This window comes from Ictidomys tridecemlineatus, chromosome 1 (assembly GCF_052094955.1).
Source record: "Ictidomys tridecemlineatus isolate mIctTri1 chromosome 1, mIctTri1.hap1, whole genome shotgun sequence".
In the NCBI taxonomy this organism is placed as follows: Eukaryota; Metazoa; Chordata; class Mammalia; order Rodentia; family Sciuridae; genus Ictidomys; species Ictidomys tridecemlineatus.
Window position 1 is genome coordinate 85,906,217 of NC_135477.1, and position 23,027 is coordinate 85,929,243.

Here is a 23,027-nt window from a genome sequence, read left to right on the forward strand (position 1 = left end):
TACAGAGGAACCAGGTAGTACTACACTTCAAAAATGATGACAATAATAAATACATAAGATATCACTACTTATAATAAGTAGTATAATAGTATCTCCATAAGTAGGGGAAATTTTTTTTAATGTTCTCCAAGTACTTAACTTACACAGAATTGAAAAGATAAAGTGAAAGGTTACACTGTGCAACAGGTGACTGACTAAAGATTCTTTAGCACCAGAAAAGTAAAACTTTTAAGTATATAAATTTTAAAATCTGGGTCTCATAGTTTTTTGTTAAAATATGTGGCATATAGAACTAAAATTAGTTTAAGAAGGAATTTGTCCACCAGAGGGGGCCCTTACAAAAAAAAAGGAAAAATAAAATACTAACAGAAATCAATAGTGTGAAACAACCAAATGACAAAATCCTTACAGTCCATGAATTTTACACAATCACATGCAAAATTCTGTGAATGTTATTTTTCTGAGAAACACCAAATTTCTATCATTGCAATGGGCCCCTGGACTTAAATGACCAAACACATGAAAGAGCTATAACTAGTTACTCACAGCAACTCAAGCAAAGAAATTAATATTTGTCCCTTTCCACTCTACTCCATACTATCCTCTTTTATTAAAAGCCAGTCACCTACATACACAATGTCAACAGTCATTCTGAAACAGTCACCTAACTCTGGGTTTAGTGATTCTGGGAAAATCCATGTTATCACTATTCTTGGCTTCTCTCTTACTTCCTACCATCTACTTACATGAAATAGTTTCTATGTGTCTTGGTATATCTTGAGATCAGTAAAATAAAATGTATGAAGAAACAATATCTATCAGTAGCTAACTATTAATCCAGAATGTATCTGTTTTTGAAAATAACATTTACTGAATACTCAATAACATTATTTCATGTAAACCTCATGATAACTCCATGATGCAGAAACTACTGCCTATCCTCACTTTATAGATGAGGGCACTGAGACTTAAAGGTCTCAATGATGGTAAAGAGCAAACTACAAACTACAGCACTGAACCAAAGACAAGAAAACACATATGATCTACACATCCAGAATTTAAAGAGTTAGGCAGTTAGCCAAAAGACAATTCCTGATATACAGTCATTTTAAATACCCAATCAACAGAAGAAAATTGATAAAATAACTGTATTTGTTGAGTCACAGACAATGTATAAGTAGGTAGGCAGGTAGGTCATTTTGAAGAATAAGAATTCAACAATTCCCATATATTCAGTTAGTCAAATTTTTCAGAACTTACAAAACTTTAATTCACTTGTTAATCTGTATTAAATGAAATTAGTGGCATGTTTTCAGAAATTCCAATATATTTCTCCATGTTAAAAAAAAATGGTTTGGGACTAAATTATTCTTAAGATCCCATTAAGCAATAAAATTCAATGACTGCAAGAAAACTGAATTATATGACTTTTCCCCTCTAGTTTATCTCTGCCTCCTAAATGGATGTTTCTGATTATATAAATATGAATAATATGACTAAGCACTATAACTCAAAACACATATACAAACTACCCAGTTTTAAAAGGTTGTATTTTGGGGATATGGTATCTTTTATACTTTGTACACTGATTTTATGATGTACTATATAGAAGTTATTTTAAATGTCTATTCAGAAATATTTCCACCATGATCTGGGCATGTGGCCTATACTGACAAGTTATATCCCACTATCCTAAACATAGGAATGGATTCAAAGACAGGCATGTAATAAATAATATGCTGACACTAGGAAAAACAAGGGTTTTCTCCTACTTGGAGTCTCAATTGAATTAATTTAGGATTGGGGCTACTAATGCCTTCTTTCCTAGCAATAGGAAGAAAAATTTAATAGTAGCTTAAGGAAATGAAGCCAAACAGAGACAAGAAGAAATGAGAAAAAAAAGAATAAAGTCTGGAAGACATTAATCTGGCCCCTGAATTCATTCCTGCCCTTCCAAAGTAAAAAAAAAAGTCAAAGCATGGAATTTTTGCTTAAGCTTGTTTACTGTGGCTTTCTAACATTTGCAAGAAGTCTCTACTGAAGTAACTCATACCTCAGATGACAGGTTTCAACATGAGTGCCAACCCTCAATATTGGCAGTGACTGCCTGCAGCATTGTGATGAGAGGGATTCTAAAGTCTTGTCTAGAAAAAGAATGCAATGAGCTAACAGTGGTATCTGTGCAGTAAGTCTGAGCTAACAGTACATGTTAGCCCTTAATGGAACAGTGTCTAAGAAAATAACACTGGCATATAAGCAAAAGAGGGGGAAAAAATGGAATGGAAAAAATTACATGAGGGAAGGGATAAAATACCACAAAAAAATGCCAACAAATTAAAAATTGGCTTAACATTTTAATGTCCCAATTATTCTCCCATTTAACAGTTTAAGAAACCACTAATCTATTTCAATTTGATTCTCTGGATTTTTTTTTTCTTTTTGCTTAAATACACTCTGGATCTTTTGTGACCCAAAGGGGGAAAAAATAAGGCTTATCAGTTTAGGTTTCTGCTTCATCTCAAATCCCATGATTTCAGGCATTTTTCTAACTGAAATTTTATTGAGATAAATGTGGATTCACATACAGTTGTAAAAAAATAATACAGAGTAATCCTTGTTCAGTTTTTAACAATAATATAATTTCAGGAAAACTATAGTATGTCACAACTAGAACACTAACAGACACAATCTGACAAATCTTATTCCTATTTCCATCTACAGCACATTTTAACTGGCTAATACATCTTTGCTTTAATTCTATCAACTCTTCTAAATACTCTTTTTTAAATATTTTAAAAGTAGATTTATTTGCTCTAAAATACATGATTAAGCAAGAATATTTATCTCATAAAAATATATTTTAAAATGATGTAAATATATGTATTCTGTGCCACATACTGCTAGTAGGTATCTTACATTTATTCTTGCTATTTTCTTTGATAACTCTGAGTTTGAGAAGGGTATCTCTCACCTTCCTGATCTCTTGGCTAGATGGTAGCTACTCGCCATCATGTAGTGAGAAATAATCTAAGGTTTCTGCTCAAGTTTTGTTTTCCTAACTTAGTTAAGTTTCTTAAGTTAACATAAGTTCCTAACTTAAAGGTAAAACTGTGTCTGGAGTTGAAATCTCCGCCAGTGAATCAGGGCATGAGGAAAAACAGAAAAAAGAATCATGGAACCCTTGAATACTGTTGAGTCACTGAATGAGCAGTAGACACTGGCTTTTCCTGGCTACATTGTTCTCGTTCTTAAAAAGTACACTGAGATTTTAAGAGAAAAATTATGGCTGTTTATTATTATTTGCAACTATACAGATACATTTTAAAAAATAAATTGAAGCTTAACATATATTCTTTGTAGACCATAGATGACATGACATGCTGTGGTTCTGGCAGGGGATGGTATCTCCCTGTCCTATATGTAGCCTAAACCTAGCTTCTGCTACTGCTGTCTTGGGTTTTTGGGCTTTTTTAAATTTTTTTATTAGTTGCTCAAAACATTACAATGATCTTAACATATCGTACATTTGATTCAAATGGGGTATGTAATCTTATTTTTCCACATGTACAGATTGCAGGATCACATTGGTTATACAGCCACTTTTATACATAGGGCCATACTAGATACTCTTTATAAAAATTCTATTTTAATAGACTCCTACCCCACTGGTGCCATAGTTGTCCCCAGATAGAGGAACTAGGTGTGTAGAATCAAGGGTCTCAGCATGTATAGCAGGGGACTTACCAAATGGCCAAGGGTGTTCTGACTTTCTAAGTTCGGTTTCCTTTTTCTCAAAGTCGAGCAACTGATGGAGCAACTTGTACAGTTCAGGGAGAGAAGGTGGGAGTTCCCTGAACAATACTAACAGACACAATCTGACTCTTCTAAATACTCTTTATAAAAATTCTATTCGTTCCTCAATTTTTTTAATCTAGACTTTACTTATAATTTAATCTCTTTAAAAGGAGCTTTTAGGTTTCATGCTATTCTTTATTTATGTATATTTCACTATCACTATCCTCATTCTATTTATCTATAATTTAGATATAATTTATTTATAATATAATTTGATTTATCTATAATTAGTTCTATTATAATTTTTTCCCAACGAATTGGTCTTGGGATCAAGAATCCTGGAATTGAAGAATCATGGACTCTGGGACAGGAGTTCCCTGTGTTTCTCCTTTGCTAGCAAAGTAACAAAACTTTTTCCTTTTTCTTAAAACCTTGTCTTCAGTATTGGATTGGCATCAAGGACAAGGATCAAGCTTTCTGTTAAAATTTGGCTACTGCAGCAGGACCACGCAGTAATCACGCCCCCCATCCCGGCCCCCGTCTACCCACTCCAGCTTTCTTGGGCAGGTCTGGCACTCCAAGCAACCTCCACTTCCATGCTGAGGATACAAGGTGGCTGGTGAATTTCTTGAAAGTTGACTGCTGGAAAAATTGGGAGACGGTGAGTTTGCCTTGGATCAAACCAAAGGAGCTGTTCTGTGAGTTAACAGAGGGGCTGAGGGACTATAGAAGTCTTTTTGCTTCAGGGAACTCCCACCTTCTCTCCCTGAACTGCATAAGTTGCTCCATCAGTTGCTTGACTTTGAGAAAAAGGAAACTGAAATCAGAAAAAGTCAGGACACCATTAGCCATTTGGTTAAGTCCTCTGCTATGCAACGCCGAGACCCTTGATTCTACACACCTAGTTCCTCTTTGTGGGAACATCTGTTCCCTCTTTCTGGGGACAACTGTGGCACTAGTGGGGTAGAAGTCACAGTTCAGCGGGACTTGAGAACCTAGGGATATTTACTCCCTTTTGATCTGTTCTAGGTTTTCATCTGTTTATTGGCCTTGAGTTTGGGAATTCCCTCTCTGTCTGCCTGTGTGTTGTTGTTTGTATCCATTACTGGCCCATTTAAGACATGAGCAACACTGCATCAATTTCTTCTGATGGTCCCTTGAGAAAGATCCTGGCTGACTGGGCCATGTATAGCTATAAACCTATGACTAAGAAAAAGATTTTATGTGCATCTTCTGTAAGGGGAAGAAAGGTGGCCACTGTCTGGTACTCTGAAATACCATATGATATTACAGTTAGTTGGAGCTGTTCTGCCAGAGGAAAATGAGAAGAAATCCCATATATGCAGGCTTTTATGTTGCTACATAATAAGGAGTCTGAATGTCCAGGGACTAAGTTGATGATTCACAGAAAGACACAGCCTCTAGTGTGTGAGGACAGCAGAAAGTCAACAGAGACAGTTGAGGAGGATTTGATAAACTTTAATATAACAACCAATCCTACTTTTAACCTAGTACCTGACCAGCCAGCTGGTCTGGCACCACCTCTGGTTCCCACTAGCTCTCTTAGTCCCATAGGGAGCCATCCACATGAAGGGAAGGTGGAAGAAGAGGGGCTCCCACTATCAGCATCATCATGCTATGACTCAGGGTCAGGGATGATCTCCCCATCTAAAACCTGCCAGGGTATTCTTTCTGGCTGGCGAGCACCCATTGCCAGGGCAAGTCAATTCCCCCTAAGGTAATACTTCATCAGCATAAATGCTCAGGGGCAACCAACAGGGTATCAATGGACTTACAGTCCCTTCTTAACCTCTGACTTGATTAACTGGGAAAATCTGAACCCAACCTGTCAAGAAGATTCACAAAAAATGGCTGAGTTATTTACTACCATTTTGCTACTCACTGCCCCACCTGGGCAGATATACAGACTCTGCTTAGTATGTTACTCACAGCTGATAAGCACCAAATAGTGATAGACAGGGCAAGGGAAGACGCTCAGAGGCTCCATGATGAGGATCCCAATCACAGAAGCTATTCCTATAAGGGAGCCCAATGGGGACACATAAATGGCAGCAGACAGCAAAATGATTAAACATTATCAGAAAGTCTTTTGGTGGGACTCAGAAGAGGAGTACCCAAGCAGAAAAGTTTAAGATTCAGGAATTACAACAAAAGATCAATGAGAAACCATTAGAAGTTTTAGAGTGAGTTTATTAGGCATACAGGAAATACACAGATACAGAAGCCCCTGAAAACCTTCACATGGTCAATATAACTTTCAATGGGCAAAGTGCTCCAGATATAAAGAAAGAGGAAACTTTAGCAGGTGGAAGGGGCAATTGGTATGAACCCCTCACAGCTGGTTGATATTGCCTTCAAGGTATACAATTCCAGAGAGGAACAGAAACAAAAATCAGTTTGTGTTTTACTGGCAACCCCTGCAAAAGGGAGCCTTAAGAAAATCCAAAGGAAGGAACAGGAATAGGAGCCGAAGCAAAACCAATGTGCCTACTGTAAGGAGGAAGAAAATTGGAAAAAGAATTGTCCAAGGAAGCAAAGGTTCCCAGAACCAGATCACACCCCAGAAAAAGAAATTGTTTCCCAAATGCAAGGCTCCAGGCCTTGTTGGAGGCCTCTATACCATTAGCCCCAAAAGAGCCCCAGGTACAAATGACAGTGGGGACCCACTGACTTCCTGTTGAACACTGATGCCAGTTATTTTGTTGTAAATACTAAATTGACCTCCTTAAGCATTAACATGCTGGCAGAAGTTGTAGTGACAGGCTGCACTAAGCATCATCCATTGCTCCAGCCCCTTGAATGTAAACTGAAAGAAAAAAAATTAAGGCATAATTTTTTGTATATGCCAGATTGCCGGATCCCTCTCCTGGGATGAGATCTGTTATATTAATTAAATGCACAAAAAGCAACAAAAAGCAACAGCTTCATCTATAAGTACCTATAAGTACCTCCTGAAATGTACTCTGGCTCCAGCTTTTTTGCTTGCTAACCAGGAAAAGGAAACTGAACCCATCCCATTGAAGGTCATCAGAAAAGTGAGTAAAACTATATGGACTGATGGGATTCCACGCAGGGCCATTAATGTTACTCCCATCAAGACTTTGCTTAAGGAAGGGGTAACCTGCCTCCAAAAAAAAGAAAAAGAAAAAAGCACCCCCTTAAAAGAGTCACTAATAAGAATTCAGCCACTTCTAGATACGTTTTTGAAATGGGTTGATTCATCCTTGTCAGTGCCCCTACAATATACCTATCCTGCCCTGTTAAGAAACCTCACACAGATGAGTACCAATCTGTGGAAGACTTGAGAACTACAAAAAATATTATTCAGGACATTCATCACAGTACCTAATCCATACACCTTGTTGACTACAATGCCAGGTAACTCTTGCCTACTGGTTCACTGAATTTAAAGGATGCATTCATTCTTTTGTATCCCTCAGGAAAGAAAGTCCCAATTACTATTTGCTTTTGAATGGCAAGACCCAAATATCAAAGTAACTACTCAGTATTGCTGGCTGTCCTACCTTAGGGATTTAAAAACTCCTACTCAATTTAATGAATGGCTGCCAAAAGCCTTGCAAGGGCAACAGCTGCATCAGGGAATCCTCTTACAATATGTGGATGACCTGCTTTTAGCTAGCCCAGACTATGAACATTGTCTTTCAAATACTATTGCTGCTCTAAACCATCTAGCCTTATGTGGATATAAGGTGTCCACTAAAAAGGACCAAATTTGCAAACAAGTCACTTACCTGGGATTTCAGATTAGCCAAAGAACCCAAAGTCTGATGCCAGACCAAAAGCAGACAATCTTAAGCTTTAGGAAACCCAGAAACCAGAGGCTGTTAGTGGGTTCCTGGGGAAGGCAGGATTCTACTGTATCTGGATCTCTAACTTTGGACTAATAGCAAAGTCCTTGTGTGAGGCACTAAAAGGAACAGAAATAGAACCTTTGATTTGGATCCCAGAATGCCAAGCTGCTTTTAAGAAGTTGTTATGGTTTGGATGTGAAGTGTCCCTCCAAAAGCTCAAGTGTGAGACAATGCAAGAAGGTTCAGAGGAGAAATGACTGAGTTGTAAGAGTCTTAACCCAATCAGTGATTTAATCCTCTGATAGGGATTAACTGAGTGGTAACTGCAGTGGTAGGATGTGGCTGGAGAAATAGGGATTGAGGCTATGGGGTATAGATTTTGTATCTGGAAAGTGAAGTCTCTCTCTCTGCTTCCTAATCATCATGATGTGAGCTGCTTCCCTCTGCCATCCTCTCCCAACCATGATGTTCAGCCTCACCTCAAGTCCTAAGGAATGGAGCTGGCCTTCTATAGACTAAGACCTTGGAAACTGTGAGCCCTCAAATAAACTCTTCCTCCTCTATAATTGTTCTGGTCAGATCCTTTAGTCACAGTAGCGAAAAAGCTGACTAAAACAGAAGTTAAAATACAGCCTCATGATAGCCCGTGCCTTGGGACTTACCAAGGAATTCAGATTTTACATGCATGAGAAACAAGGCACAGCCCTTGGAGTTTCCTTACAGACACTAGGAGATATACCACAACCAGTGGCCTATTTATCAAAATAGCTAGACCCCTGTAAGGATAGCCTTAGGCATGAGCCTAAGCAAATCCATTTTAAAACTCCAGTTTGAAACCTGCAGTCTCACCAGGCATGCCTAATGGAGCCCTACATTATGGACCTCAGGCACAAACAAATCACTTCTCCCCACCCTGACAAACTCAGAGTGAAGTCTCTAGCATGTGGTCCTCGATAAGGCAGAAAGGCAAGAAAATCAGGGTGGGGACCACCAAACCAGATGCTTTAACCCCAGGGTAAATGACGTTGGTGGCAGCTGATAGGAATTCAAAGGGGTGGTCAAAAGTCCCCAAATTTAGTATAAATAAGGGAGCAAATGAACAGACATTCAGCCAGCCCACACTGATGCCCTCACATGAAGAGTCTGATGAGGACCTGGAATGACATCCCAACTCTTCTCATCATTTGCCTGATCCTCTGATCTTCCTCACCGCTCTCAAATTCTACAGCCACATCTTGACCCTGGTGAGAACTGCAACTTCTCCCTACAACCTTCTCCTCAACTGGCCATCAGCTCCACCCCAGGAGAAGCCTGCCTTGGTTCCTGATCTGATCACCACGGTCTGAGAAGTATACATCTGTGGGACTCAAAGCCTAAGGCTTGAGACTTTTGATCTGACACTTGAACTTAGCATGCAGAGGGATGTCTGGTATGAGCCTGTCATGATTAAGTGTGTTTGCAGCGCTTAGAATTAATCTAGAATTGTTTGCTGTGAATTAATTAATTTAAAACTGTTTTCTATGAATTGATTATGTTTATTGTAGTGCTTAGCATTAAGGATTGTCATTTTTCTTGATTAAGAACCTATAGAGTGAAACTGTATTGAGTGATTTGAGTGAATAAAATATTGACAAAGGCAGAAGCACATGGAGATTCTTTATTTCTTCCCCCTCAACTACATAAAATGCCCCTTTTGCCATTGCAACAATCACAGAGCCCTAGGTGGCCCTCCTGCCTGCAGCCAGCAGCTGCCACTTGTGATTTGCTATAGGAAACTGAAAAGTTCACTCTAGAACAACCCATCACTATATTTGTCCCCCACCAAGTCTTGGTCCTACTAGAACAGAAGGGTGGCTACTGGCTGACTGCTGGGAAAATAGAGAGATATCAGGCCATCCTACTACACAATCCCAATGTCAATTTGTGTTATGTTATATCCAGCAACACTGTTGCCATTAGATAGTAACGGACCATACACATAACTGCCTAGACATTTTAGAAACTGTCTACTCTAGCAGACTGTACTTTTCTGATCAGCCTATCACAGAACCAGAATAGGACCTCTTCAGAGATGGGAGCAGCTTCATAGATAATGGTCAGTGTAGTAGCTAGATATTCTGTGGTCACAAGAACAACAGGTATTGGAAGTTAAAGCTTTATCACTGGGAACATCAGCCCACAAAGCAGAGCTAATCGCTCTGACAAGAGCTCTCAGGCTATCAAAAGGAAAGAAGGTAAACATTTATATAGACTCCAAATATGCTTTCACGCTAGTACAAGCACATGGGGCTACTTGGAAAGAAGGCTCCTCACTGCTGAAAACAAGGACATTAAAAGTGCTCTTGAAATACTGACATTAATACAAGGCAGTGGTTGAACCAAAGCAGGTGGCAATCATGCACTGTTCCGGTCACCAGAAGTAGACACTACCGAAGCAAGGGGAAATCAAGCTGCCACTAGGGCAGTCAAAAGAGCTGTAAGAGAAAGCCACCATTTATTAGAGCTCTGATACCCCAGCATGAACTGGACCAATACAAGCCCATTTATACTGAGGAAGATGAAAAATGAGACAAAGAATGGGCTGTTATTATTTTTTTTAGTTGTAGTTGGACACAGTACCTTTATTTTGTTTGTTTACTTTTATGTGACACTGAGGAACGAACCCATGCCTCGCACGTGCTAGGCAAGTGCCCCTACCACTGAGCCACAACCCCAGCCCCAAAGAATGGGGTTTCGATTCCTGGTATAATACTGCCAGGTGGAGACAAAATTCCCAAGGACTCATCCTCCTGTCTGAAAGACTGGTCTGGTCCTTGGTGAAACATCTACATGTGAATACACACAATGGGAGGGATACTTTGGTGAATCTTATCAAGCCCCATTTGCAAGGACCACACCTCCAAAAAACCACTCAGCAGGTTACTAGAAACTGTGCATCATATGCCCGTAAAAATTCCAAAACTGACAGGCAGGCTACTGTGAGGAACACAACATGTGGGAACGAAGACTTTTGATGATTTTACCTAAATGCCCCATACCATAGGAAACTTCAGATATTTGCTTGTACAGATGGACACCTTCTCTGGGTGTAGAGGCATATTCTACCTGAAGAAAAAAGGCTTCAGAAATAACTAGAGTTCTCTTAAAGGAGCTGATCCCAAGATATAGGCTCCTTTCCTCCATGCAAAGTGACAAAGGACCATCTTTTATTGCTAAAGTGACCCAACAAGTGAGCAAAGCAATGGATATCCAGTGGAGACTACACGCATCCTGGAAACCCCAATCTATAGGAAAAACAGAAAAAAATAAACCACATCTTAAAAAAACAGTGGCTAAATTATGCCAAGAAACCACCTGCAGTAGGATAAGATGTTGCCAATTGCTCTCCTCTGAATATGGATGGCCCCTAGAAGTGGGCTCAAATTGAGCCCCTATGAAATAGTGTATGGGAAAGCCCTTCTGCCAACCCAGGAGAAAGGGGAGAATATAGCTAAAGCAGGAAAAATTAGGCTAAAACAGTGTGTACAACAAATCAATCAATATTAACCATTATACATGAGTATACTTCTTTCAGGTCCCCTCCAAGTTTGGAATCACCTCTTCATTCCTTCCAGTCTGGAGACCAGGTGCTACTTAAGACCTGGAAAGAGGGCTGAGGTTGTGGCTCAGCAGTGGAACGCTTGCCTACCACATGTGGGACCCTGGGTTTGATCCTCAGTATCATGTAAAAATAAATGATATAAAGGTATTGTGTCCAGCTACAACTAAAAAATAAATATTAAAAAAAAAAAAAAGACCTGGAAAGAACAGGGACTGGAGCAACAACTGTGAGAAAAGTGGACAGGACTTAATGACATGCTTCTGATAACCCACACATCCCTGAAACTTGCTGGAATAAAACCTGGGTTCATCATACTACAGTGAAAAAGAATCCAAGAGACTTGCTGGAAGTTGCATCCCCCGAATGGACATCAGAACCCTTAGGAGATGTACTTGTTTGAGGAAACATAATGAGAGATTTGATGCCTTTACCAACTTTGATGCTTATCCCCATTCCCTCTCTAGGCTGAAAGAACAATAATTTGGTTAGAATAGCATAGACCTTGGCTACCTTGAATCAGGAGGTTGATTGATGATCTGCCTTCCAAGAGCACAATCTTCCATGGACCATGATGACCCCTTTGTACATCCAGTTATAAACTTACTCAGATACCAGATGAAGGGAGACTGGGCACCGACATGAGACCTCGGAGCCTGCACCATTATGTATTGTGTTCGAGTAATGCATTACACAGCTGAGACACTCTTCAATGTTCCCTTTCTCACTCTTCCTCTTATTCATCTAATGCCATTTTCCTGGTCCATAGAGAAATACAAATTCCAAAATATCTTGAAAGGAGATCTCCTCCAGAACAAGAACAAACACCTTTGTGTGTACAAAATATTGTCTAATTTCTCACAGAAAAGATTACAGTGTAACTAATTGCTTACTCCTTTCCAGACCATTCTTGGATGGAATGCACAGAATTAAAAGTTGGGAATTATTTCCTATTGGGGACCTACTAGATTTCTTTAAAGAAACAATGGTTTTCTGAGTTCCTGCAGTACAGGTGTTCACATATAAAATTAATAACTATCCTTGGGCTATCAAATGCCTCAGAAACTTCACAACTCCCACCCAATGCTTTCTAGGGAATTTAGACACCATTTCAATTCATTATTTAAAGGAATCAGCTCACTGGGCAAGCTCCCTAAAGCTTTTTACTGGACTGGCACAGGACCTCCCTAGTAGAATTCCTGATAGCAATGAATACTTTTCTGGCTACCTTACTGCCCTGGTGGGGAATTGGGGCACACTATTGGGTCCTCCAAAATCTGTCAAAAACTTTGATCAACTTGGTCAATAAGACAGCCTTGTCCGTCTCAAATTTACAGACTTGTCTGGACTTCTTGGCCAAGGTAGTTCTAAATAACTGCATGGCATTAGACTATCTGTTAGCCGAGTAAGGAGGAGTTTGTACTATAGCTAATACATACTGCTGCGTTTATATTAACACCTTCTCACAGGTGGAGACCTGTATTTAAAAGATCAGTAACTAGCAACCTGGCCACAACAGACCCTTGACCACCATACATCCCTTTTGGATGGAATGGGAATAGGCCTAAGTGACTGGTTTTCTAGCCTCTTCTCTTGTATACCAAGAAATATTAAGTCTATTTTGCTACGTCTTCTCTTCCTCATTCTGACTACCTCACTCATCACTGCCCTTGTGTATGTGTCTTTCCATTTACTGCTCTGTTGCTGTTCCACCCTTTGCAGCTATGCAACAAAAAAACAGAAGAGAGAATAGGTAACAAGTAAACAGCTTGGAAATATAGTTGCCCACTTTCCATAAAAATGGAAGCTACAAATTGACAGTGGAGAAATGGAACAAGGATTCATTTGATGCTTTGACTATATCCCTTGTCGCTTTAAAACTTACATGTTTTTTTCTTTTTTCCGACTTTCTTTTCCCTGGTCCTCTTTTCTCTGACCTTCTCTTCCCTGATGTTCTGTTCCCTGATCTTCTCCTTCTTGATCTCTCCTGCCTAATCTCATTTTCCTCAATCACCTCTTTAAACCACCCTAGCTCCCCACACCCCCCCTCCCCGTTCCCCCATGATAGAATCATAGGCTCTGGGACAAGAGTTCCCTGAATTTCTCCTTTGTTAACAAAGCAATATAACTTTTTCCTTTTTCTTTTAATTTTTTTAGTTGTAGATGGACACAATTGCTGTATTTATTTATCATTTTATGTAGCGCTGAGGATTGAATCCAGTGCCTCAGACATGCTAAGCAAACGCTCTAGCATTTTCTAGGGTAAGGACATAAAAACAACTGAGATACTAAGGGAAAAACCTGGTAAATATAGGGAATAGCTAACAGTTTGGGTACTGGTATAGAAATAAGGAAAATAAGAGTACTGAGATTAGTCAGCCCAGATCCATAAAGGCTTTGAATACAAGTCGGAGTCTAACTTATATTCCTTCTATAAGGAAAATTCAAAAATTTATAAGTAATGAAATAAGTTCACAAATGTACACTCCAAAGGTGAGTATTACATAACATCTAAAAAGTACTGGGGAAGAAATCTGTCCTCTGCTACTATGAGAAACCTACAAAGTAATTAGGCAGGTGGGGAAAAAAATGGAGAGAAAGTGTGAGGGAGAAATACTAACACAACTGGATCAGTAAATTTTAAAATTAGTTAAACTTGGGAAGAAACAATGATTCAAATTTCAAGCCTTAGTTCAGTGAACTGCACTGAAAAAAAAAAAAAAATGGCTCCCAAACTTCACAAATCACTTATCTACTTTCCTGAATTCCACCATATTTTAATTTCTTTTTTTAATTAGTGATTTTTTTAATACTTCTATTTTATTTATTTATTTTTATGTGGTGTTGCTGAGGATCAAACCTAGTGCCTCACATGTATTAGGTAAGCTCTCTGCCACTGAGCTCCAGCACCAGCTCCCATATTTTAACTTCTTAACTGGACTAAATTATTTTTACCTGTAGAGTGAAACAAGTACCTTGCAAGAACTTGGTATAGTAACTAACACAAAGATTCAAAAAGTCTGGAAGGTTCTAAGTAAAGGAGGGAAATGATCTATTAATTGTACCCAATATAGCATGCTTTTTAACAGTAGAATAATCCTATAATCATTTATTCACAAAAAATAGGAACTAAAATTCCCATATCCATTGGTTCATTGGTATATCCCCAATGCTTAGAATAGTGTCCAGTATAATGTTAGTACTCAATTTGTTGAGTACACATGTGAATGAAAAAAAGAAAGAATCACAGCCTCTGGGACAGGAGTCTCCTGTGTTTCTCCTTCGCTAGTAAAGCAATAAATCTTTTTTTTCTCCTTTTTTTCAAAAAAAAAAAAAAAGAAAGAAAGAAAGAAAAAGAATTTTAAGAAAGGTTCTATGTTGGTTTCAATGTTTCTGAGGGTTCAATATTCTCTTCCAATCTTTTTATTTTATTAAAATGGTCTTATAAAGCTAATTCTCCTTTCACAAATATAAAAGCAAATTTAGTATAGGTTATAACAATGATTTTAAGTAATACTAAATTATTAAGCTATGAAAAGCAAATAAAAATCATAATTTAACATATTATCACATCCCAAGAAAACAACATCAGAGATTTTACACATTTTTAGGAATGCCTATTTTTAGGTTTGGTTCCATTTTATAATTTCAAATGTTATTTAGTTAAACTTGTGATAAAAAGTCAAAATCAACCCATACATGCATGAATTTAAAGGCAATATTTGTTACTAAGTGAGAAATTTGTGGCTTATCATCTTACCAGGTCTCTCCTTTCCAGTGCCTTTTGACTCAGCAAATTTTTGTATTAAACTTTCAATGGTTGTATTAGCCATATTGTTTATAAATTCTTCATGAACCTATTAAAACAAAGAAAAAATGTTTATTTATCCATAAATATTTTTACTGTATTTCAGATAAAACTTCTACAAAGCAATTAAAATTTTTTACACAAAAAAATTATTGTCTTGATCCAAGGGCATTTGGAAACTTTCATTTACCTAACATACTATTACCTAACAATATTAGCAGATCTGTGAAGACCAATGACTGCTTACCTTTGCTCCTTTTAAGATATGGCCTCACAGCATTAGAAATCAAGGTAGTTTCCAGTTCTTATATTTTGTCTTTTTTTTTTTTTTGGTGCTAGGGATTGAACCCAGGGCCTTGCACATGTGAGGCAAGCACTCTACCAATTGAGCTATATCCCCAGCCTTCCAGTTTCTTTTGAATGTTTTAGACATAAAATTCTTATGATAATTAAAACTTATAAAGACAATGAAAACGGTTTGGAGGTTTATTTATTTATTTATTTAGTTGTTGATAGGTCTTTATTTTTATTTATTTATATTTATGTGGTGCTGAGGATCGAACCTAGTGCCTCACATACGCTAGGCAAACGCTCTACCACTCAACTCAGCCACAACCCCAGCCCTAGTTCGGGGGTTTTAATAGTAAAAAATAAAAGACTTCATCTTTCTGTATTGTTATTTCAATGCACCCAAAATTCTCATCACTAAACTTCTTTTATATTTCCAGGACATTTCTAAGATCAATTTCTCTAACTTACTGAAGTTTAAAACAGAAATATTCAAGAATCAGCAACTTCAAACTTAAAATGTAAAGAGGATTGAACATACTTAGTTTTGAAAAATAATCTGAATTATAATGCTTATTAACCAAAAATAAAAAATGCTTGTAATCACATATTCATTATCTGAAATAATTCAGTATCATATTAATTTTAGACAGTGTGACAAAGATTCATAAATAGCCATAAATAAACATAAAATGTCAAAAATTGATTCAACATAAACTAAAAATACTTACCTGGCCTATTTGCAAATGAATTTCCTTTATAGCATTTGACAAGGATCCGATTATTTCCTTTATGTGAATGAGATGAGTTTCTTCAATATCTTGAAATTTCTGGGTAGCAAATATAAAGTTATATATATACATATATATATGCACACATAAATAAAGCATATATGTATACAATTATATATTCTAAATCAAAGAGATTTTATAAATCATCTCAATACTGATAACCAAATTAAGCAAGTTACTATTATTACATAACATTTAACAATACCTCTCCACAAATGATTCTTCAATATATCTATTAATTTACTGAAATATAACATTGAGAAAAGTTAACTTTTTGTTATATCATCTCTTTGGCCAATATGAACTTTTTCAAAGTTTAAAGATACTACATGTTAAATTCTATAGTCATAATTTTTTAAAAAAATTAGCAGATCAAGAGGCAAATAATGTTACAAAACCCAAGGAAGAAGAGTTTCCAAAACTGAAAAACAATTAGCTGGTAGAGGAAAATTATAGTTTACTTCTGAAGACTACAATCTGTCCAAAGATCTCAAAATGTCATTCTAAGTTCTTGAAATTATTAAAATAATCCCAAGAAGATATGTTCTGTGAATGAAAAAATTAGGGAAAGAAGCTCTTTTAACCAAAGGTGGAGATGCTCCAGATCATGTAGGGGACATTTTCAAACTATAAAACACATTGATTCACCAATACTATTTGAGGAATGGGGATGAAAACAGGTAAGAATATTGTTTGGAAAAAATTCCAAGGTATTGTAGTATTTATTCCCTCTGAGATTAAAAAGTAAAACAAAACAAAAAACCACTCCTAGCCTTGGCTTCACAATAAACATACTAAAAACTCTTAAGAGCGAATGGGGTTATAGAGTGGTACTTTTCCATCATGCTCAAAACTTAGGTTTGATCTCCAGCCCACATACATATAAGCACATACAAGCATGTACACACACACACACAAAAAAAAAAAAAAAAAAAAAAAATTCAAAAATACTCAAATAAGGAAACATTTCACTTTGCTTAACCCAGCATTTTATAAATTTATTTGTAGCAATTTGTAAATTTCTTTGATCTCACAACCTTTTTTTATTCTTTTTCCTTAAATATTACTATCTCACAAAAGAATGTTCCTCAAAACAAGGGTTTGGGAAATGCTGAATCAGACATTTTAAAACAACATACAATTGTCATTTCTACTGCACAAATCTGATTAAACTTTTCTTTCCAGGAAAATAGCAGTTCTAAGGAATGGGCCTAACAGCTTTGTTATATTTTCCTCATAGTTTATCAAATTACATTCCTTCATCTCATAGTGATGTCCAAACTTCTCTAGCACTGAATTACATGATCAGAAAACACTAAGCCAAATTATATCTACATTTGTGTAGATAAAATAAACTTCTAAAGAAATCAATAAGGGGTCTGGGGTTGTGGCTCAGTGGTAGCACGCTTGCCTAGCATATGTGAGGCACTGAGTTCAATTCTCAGCACCAAAAACAAATTTTAAAAAAAGGTCCATCAAAAACTAAAAAATAATAAAAAAAGGAATCAATAAGGACAAAATTACTTTTATAGCAGTAATGTAACAATACCCAAAAAATTTAAGTCCATTTTATTAATGAGGAATGGTAGAATTAAAATAAAGCACTGTCATTGATTAATTCTCTAAGCCAAAGAGAATATTTCAAAATCCTGGATTATTCTCAATAGAAATATATTCAGTAGTAAAATGATATTTCATATTAAAATAAGTGGTCCTCAGCTTAAATTTCAAAATTTTAATGAATAATGTATTTTCTTATAGACTGGGAGAACTAAATACAGTAAAGCTGGGCAATAGAACCTTTAATTTCAGGGGATAACCACTAACTTCAAGGAAACTGCATCTTCATTCTTCTTTTTCAAAAAAGCAAAATCAGTGCATTAGTTATACATAATGGTGGGGTTGATTTCAAAATATTAATAAAATCTTGGAATATAATTTGCTCCATTTCAGTTCCCAGTGCTTTTATCTTGCAGTCTCCTCCTCCCTCCCCTTGTTTCCCCTTCCTCTGCTCTACTGATCTTCCTTCTATTTATTTCTATTTTAATTGGGACTTTGTAGATACATCCAAAGGCCAAATTCACTGTATCAAATTAATACCACATTCCTTCATTTTTTCTATCCCTCTTCCCTCCTCTTCAGTCTCCTTTACTCCACTGATCATACCGCTGTTTTCGTGAGATCCATGTGGCCCCCTACTTCCACCACCACCTGCTTGCTTAGCTCTAACTTCTGCATATGAGAAAACATTTCATCCTGGACTTTCTGGGTCTGGTTTACTTCACTTAGCATGATATTCTCCAGTTTCATTTATCAGGAAATGCCATAATTTCATTCTTCTTTATGGCCAAGTAAAACTCCATTGTGCACACAAACCACATTTTCTTAATCCACTTGTCTATTGATGGGTACCTGGGCTTGTTCCACAGCTTGGCTATTGTGAATTACACTGCAGCAAACACTGATGTACCTGTATCACTACAGTATGCTGATTTCACTTCTTGTGGATAAATACCAAGTGGTGGGATAGCTGGGTCATGTAGTAGTTCTATTCTCAATCTCTTCAAGAATCTCTATACTGCTTTCCAAAGTGGTCATATTAATTTACAGTCCCAGCAACAATTCATGGGTATCCCTCCCCCCTCACCCCATCTTCACCAGCATTTATTATTGTTTGTGTTCTTGAGAATGCCACTCTAACTAGATTGAGATGGAATCTCAAAGTGTAGTTTTGGTTTGCATTTTCCTGTTTGCCATGGATATTGAACATTTTTTCACATATTTGTTGACCATTTATATTTCTTCCTTTGAGAAACATCTGTTTGGTTCTTTTGCCCATTTATTAATTAGTTTTTTGTTTTGTTTTGCTGTTTTCTTGAGTTGTTTATGTATTCTGGGTATTAATTTTCCCCATCAGAGGAGTAGCTGGCAAATATTTTCTCCTATTCTGTAGGCTCTCTTGTCATGCTCTTAATCATTTCCTTTGCTGTTCAGAAGATTTTTTAATCTGATGGCATCCCACTTGTTGATTCTTGGTTTTATTTCTTGAGCTTCGGGGATCTTGTTAAGGAAGTTGCTGCCTGCGCCAATATGTTGGAGTGTTGATCCTGTTTTCTTCTATCAGTTGCAAAGTTTCTGGTCTAATTCCAAGGTCTTTGATCCACTTGATTGGACTTATATGCAGGGTGAGAAGGACCTAGCTTCATTCTACACATGGATATCCAGTTTTCTCAAAACCGTTTGTTAAGACTATATTTTTTTCCAAGATAGATTTTGGCACCTTTGCCAAGTCTCAGATGACTGCAGCTACGTGGGTTTATCTCTGTTCTATTTCATTGGTCTTCATGTCTTTTGTGTGTGTGTATGTGGGTGTGCCAATACCAATACCAATACTCTTTTTGTAATCTGAAACCAGGTGGTGTGATGATGACTCCAGCATCATTATTTTAGCTCAGGACTGCTTTGGCTATTCTGGGTCTTTTATTCTTCCACATGAATGTTTGGACTGTTTTCTCTAGTTCTGTGAGAATATAATTGGTACTCTGATGGGGATTGCACTGAATCTCCGTAACCCTTTTGATAATATGGTCATTTTGACAATATTAATTCTGCCTATCCAAGAACACGTGAAATCTTTCCATCTTCTAAGGTCTTCTTCAGTTTCTTTCTTCAGCATTCTATAGTTTTCATTTTAGAGGTCTTTCACCACTTGGTTAGATTTATTCCTAAAAATAAATCTAACCAAGTATTTATTTTGGTGGGGGTAGGTTATTGTGAATGGGATAGTTTTCCTGATTTCCTTCTCAGTATATTCACTACTGGAGTATAGGAAAGCTATTGATTTATGAATATTTACCTTATATTCTACAACTTTGATAAATTTATCATCTCTATAAGTATTCTGGTGGAGTTTTTTGAGTCTTCTAGATGTAGAATCATGTCATCTGCAAACAAAGATAATATGACTTCTTCCTTTGCTATCTGTATCATTTTAATTTCCTTCTCTTGCCTGATTGCCGTACTAGAGTTAGAAAAACTATCTGAATAAGAGTGGTGAGAGTAGGCATCCTGGTTTGCTCCTGGTTGTAGAGGAAATGTTTTCAGTATACCTACAATATTGGCTTCAGGTTTGTCATATATAGCCTTTATGATGTTGAGGTAAGTTCTTTCCATCCCTAGCTTTTCCACTGTTTTTAACAAGAATGGGTCCTGAGTTTATCAAAAATCTTTTCTGACTCGAGATGATCATGTGATTCTTGGCCTTAATTCTGCTTAAGTGGTAAATTACATTTATTGATTTGCAGATGTTGAACCAACCTTGCATCATGGAATGAAACATACTTGATTACGGTATGTCATCTTCTTGATGTGTTTTTGAATGTGGTTTGCTAATATTTTATTTAGGATTGTTTGCATTAATGTTAATCAAGAATACTGGTCTGCACTTTCCTTAATGCATATTTGTGTGGTTTTGGTATGATGGTTACTCTGGCTCCATAGGATGTATTTGGAAGTGTTCCCTCCTATTTCATGAAATAATCTGACAAAGAATGATGTTAGATTTTTTTAAAGGTCTCATAGAGCTTGGCTGAGAATCCATCTGGTCCTGGGCTTTTCTTTGTTGGAAAGCTTTCAACTGCTCCTTCAATTTCATTGCTTGCTTAGGTTTTCTATATCTCCCTGTTCTATATGGGCAGGTCTTTCTTATGTGTCTAGAAATTTGTCCATGTCTTCCAGATTTTCCATTTTACTGGAGTGTAAGTTTTCAAAATAGTTTCTAAAGATTCTCTAGATTTCAGAGTGTCTTTGGTGATATCTTTTTTTCATCTCTAATTTTGTTGATTTGGGCCTTGTCCCTCTATCTTCTAGTTAGTTTACTAAGAGTTTATCAACTTTGCTATCTTCTCAAAGAACTAACTTTGTTGCACACAACCTTTGTAATATTTTTTGTTCTCAATTTCATTCATTCTTTTAATCTTAATTATGTCCTTCTTAATTATTTCCTGTCTTCTACTCATTTTGGAATTAGTTTGTTTTTCCTTTTCTAGGACCCTGAGGTGTATAGTATATTTGGGATCTTTGTTTTTTTAAATGTAGGCACTTAATGCAATAAACTTTCCTCCTAAAACTGCCTTATACTGTCCTAGAGAACTTTATTTTTTGTATCTCTGTTCTCATTTGAATCTATTTATTGCATTCTTCTTTAATTTATGATCCACTCATTTAAAAGAGTACTGTTCAATCTTCATGTGTTTATGTGGTTTCTATAATTTTTATTCCTGTTACTTTCATTCCACTATGATTCTATAAAGTCATAGGATTATACCAGTTTTTGTATTTGCTAAGACTTATGTTGTGACTTAGTTATACGGTATATTATGGAAAAGGTTCCATGAGCTGCTGAGGAAAAAGTCAGCTATTCTGAGGGTCATTTTGTAGATGTTTGTTTGTTAGGTCCAGTTGATTTATAGTATTATTTAGACTGGAAATATTTTTATTGATTTTTATGTTGAATGTCCAGTTGGTGCAAGGGCTTTGTTGAAACCATCCCATATTTTTGTACTTGGGTCTATATGGGATTTATTGTTAAGAAGTATTTTTAATGAAATTAGGTGAACTGCCATTTGAGGCACAAATATTTACTGTCATCATATATTCCAGTTGGAGTGTTTGCTTTCCAGGATGTAGTGACTTTGTGTTTTCTGATTAATTTTTGCTTGAAGTCTGCTTTTGTTGGATTGAGAATAGCTTCTCCTCCTTGTTTTTGGACTTCACTTACATAGAATATTTTTTCCATTCTTTCATTTTCAGTCTGTGGATGTCTTTGCCTATGAGATGAGTCTCTTGCAAACAGCATCTACTTGGATCTTGTTTTAATCCATTCTGCCAATCTGTCTTTTACTTGGGAAGCTGAGATCATTTATATACAGTGTTTTTATGGGTAGATATTTGTTATTTGTTGCCATTTTGGCTTCTTTGCTAGGTATAATTTGGTCTTATTTCCATTTGCTTAGTTATTCTTCTAGATAGGTTCTAGAATTTGTTTGGAATTTGTTTTTTGAGTTCTGTGTGTAGTATATCTATAAGTATTTTGTAGTTGTCATTTAGTGGTCATAAATTCTTTTAGCTTATCCTGATCATGGAAGTTTTTATTCCTTCTTTGATTCTAAAAGACAACTTTGCTACATACAGCTCTCTTGGCTCTCAACTATTTTCTTTTAAAGCTTGAAACTTCTCATTCCAAGCCCTCTTGGATTTTAGAGTCTGATCTGAGAAGTCAGAAGTGAGCCTTATTGACCTACCTCTAAATGTGACCTTTTTATCTTGCAGCTTTTAATATTCTTTCCTAACTTTCTATACTATGCATTTTGAATATGATGTGTCTTGGGAAGAATCTTTTTTGATCTTTATTTAGTGTGCTATATGACTCCTATATGTGGATGTCCATCTCATTTCTATTGTCAGGAAAAATATTTCTGCTATTATTTAACTGAAAAGATTCTTAATACCTTTATCCTGTACTCTACATTTTCTTCTATCCCAATAATTCTCAAGTTTGCTCTATTGATGTTTTCCCAGAATTTTTGTATATTCCAATTGTGGTCTTTTTTTTAACTGCATACTAACTATTCAAGTTCATATTCCCTGTCTTTAAGGTCAGTCTTCAAGAAGTAGTTCTGTCTTCAAGGTCTGAAGTTCTATTTTCTATGTAATCTAATCTGCTGGTGATACTTTCAAGATAATTTTTAATTTTATTCATTGTGACTTTCCCTTCCAAAAATCCTGGAAATCAACTCAATTTCCTTATTGAAATAGTCTTTCACCTCCTATTATTTCTTCCCTTGATTTATTCTTTAGATCTTCTTTTAGCTCATTGAACATTTTAATAATTAGTTTATTATAGTCTTTATCTG

General features: G+C 36.5%; 1 protein-coding gene across 1 annotated transcript in view; it reads right to left on the reverse strand.

The window, feature by feature from the left end:
* The window catches only part of Fcho2 (FCH and mu domain containing endocytic adaptor 2), a 126,413-nt gene that overhangs the window by 63,170 nt on the left and 40,216 nt on the right, over positions 1–23,027 (reverse strand). Inside the window, exons 7-8 of the mRNA XM_078043740.1 lie at positions 16,054–16,152; positions 14,987–15,083 (exon numbers count right to left, since the gene is read on the reverse strand). Coding sequence (XP_077899866.1) covers positions 14,987–15,083; positions 16,054–16,152 — 196 coding nt within the window. The remainder of the gene's footprint in view (positions 1–14,986; positions 15,084–16,053; positions 16,153–23,027) is intronic.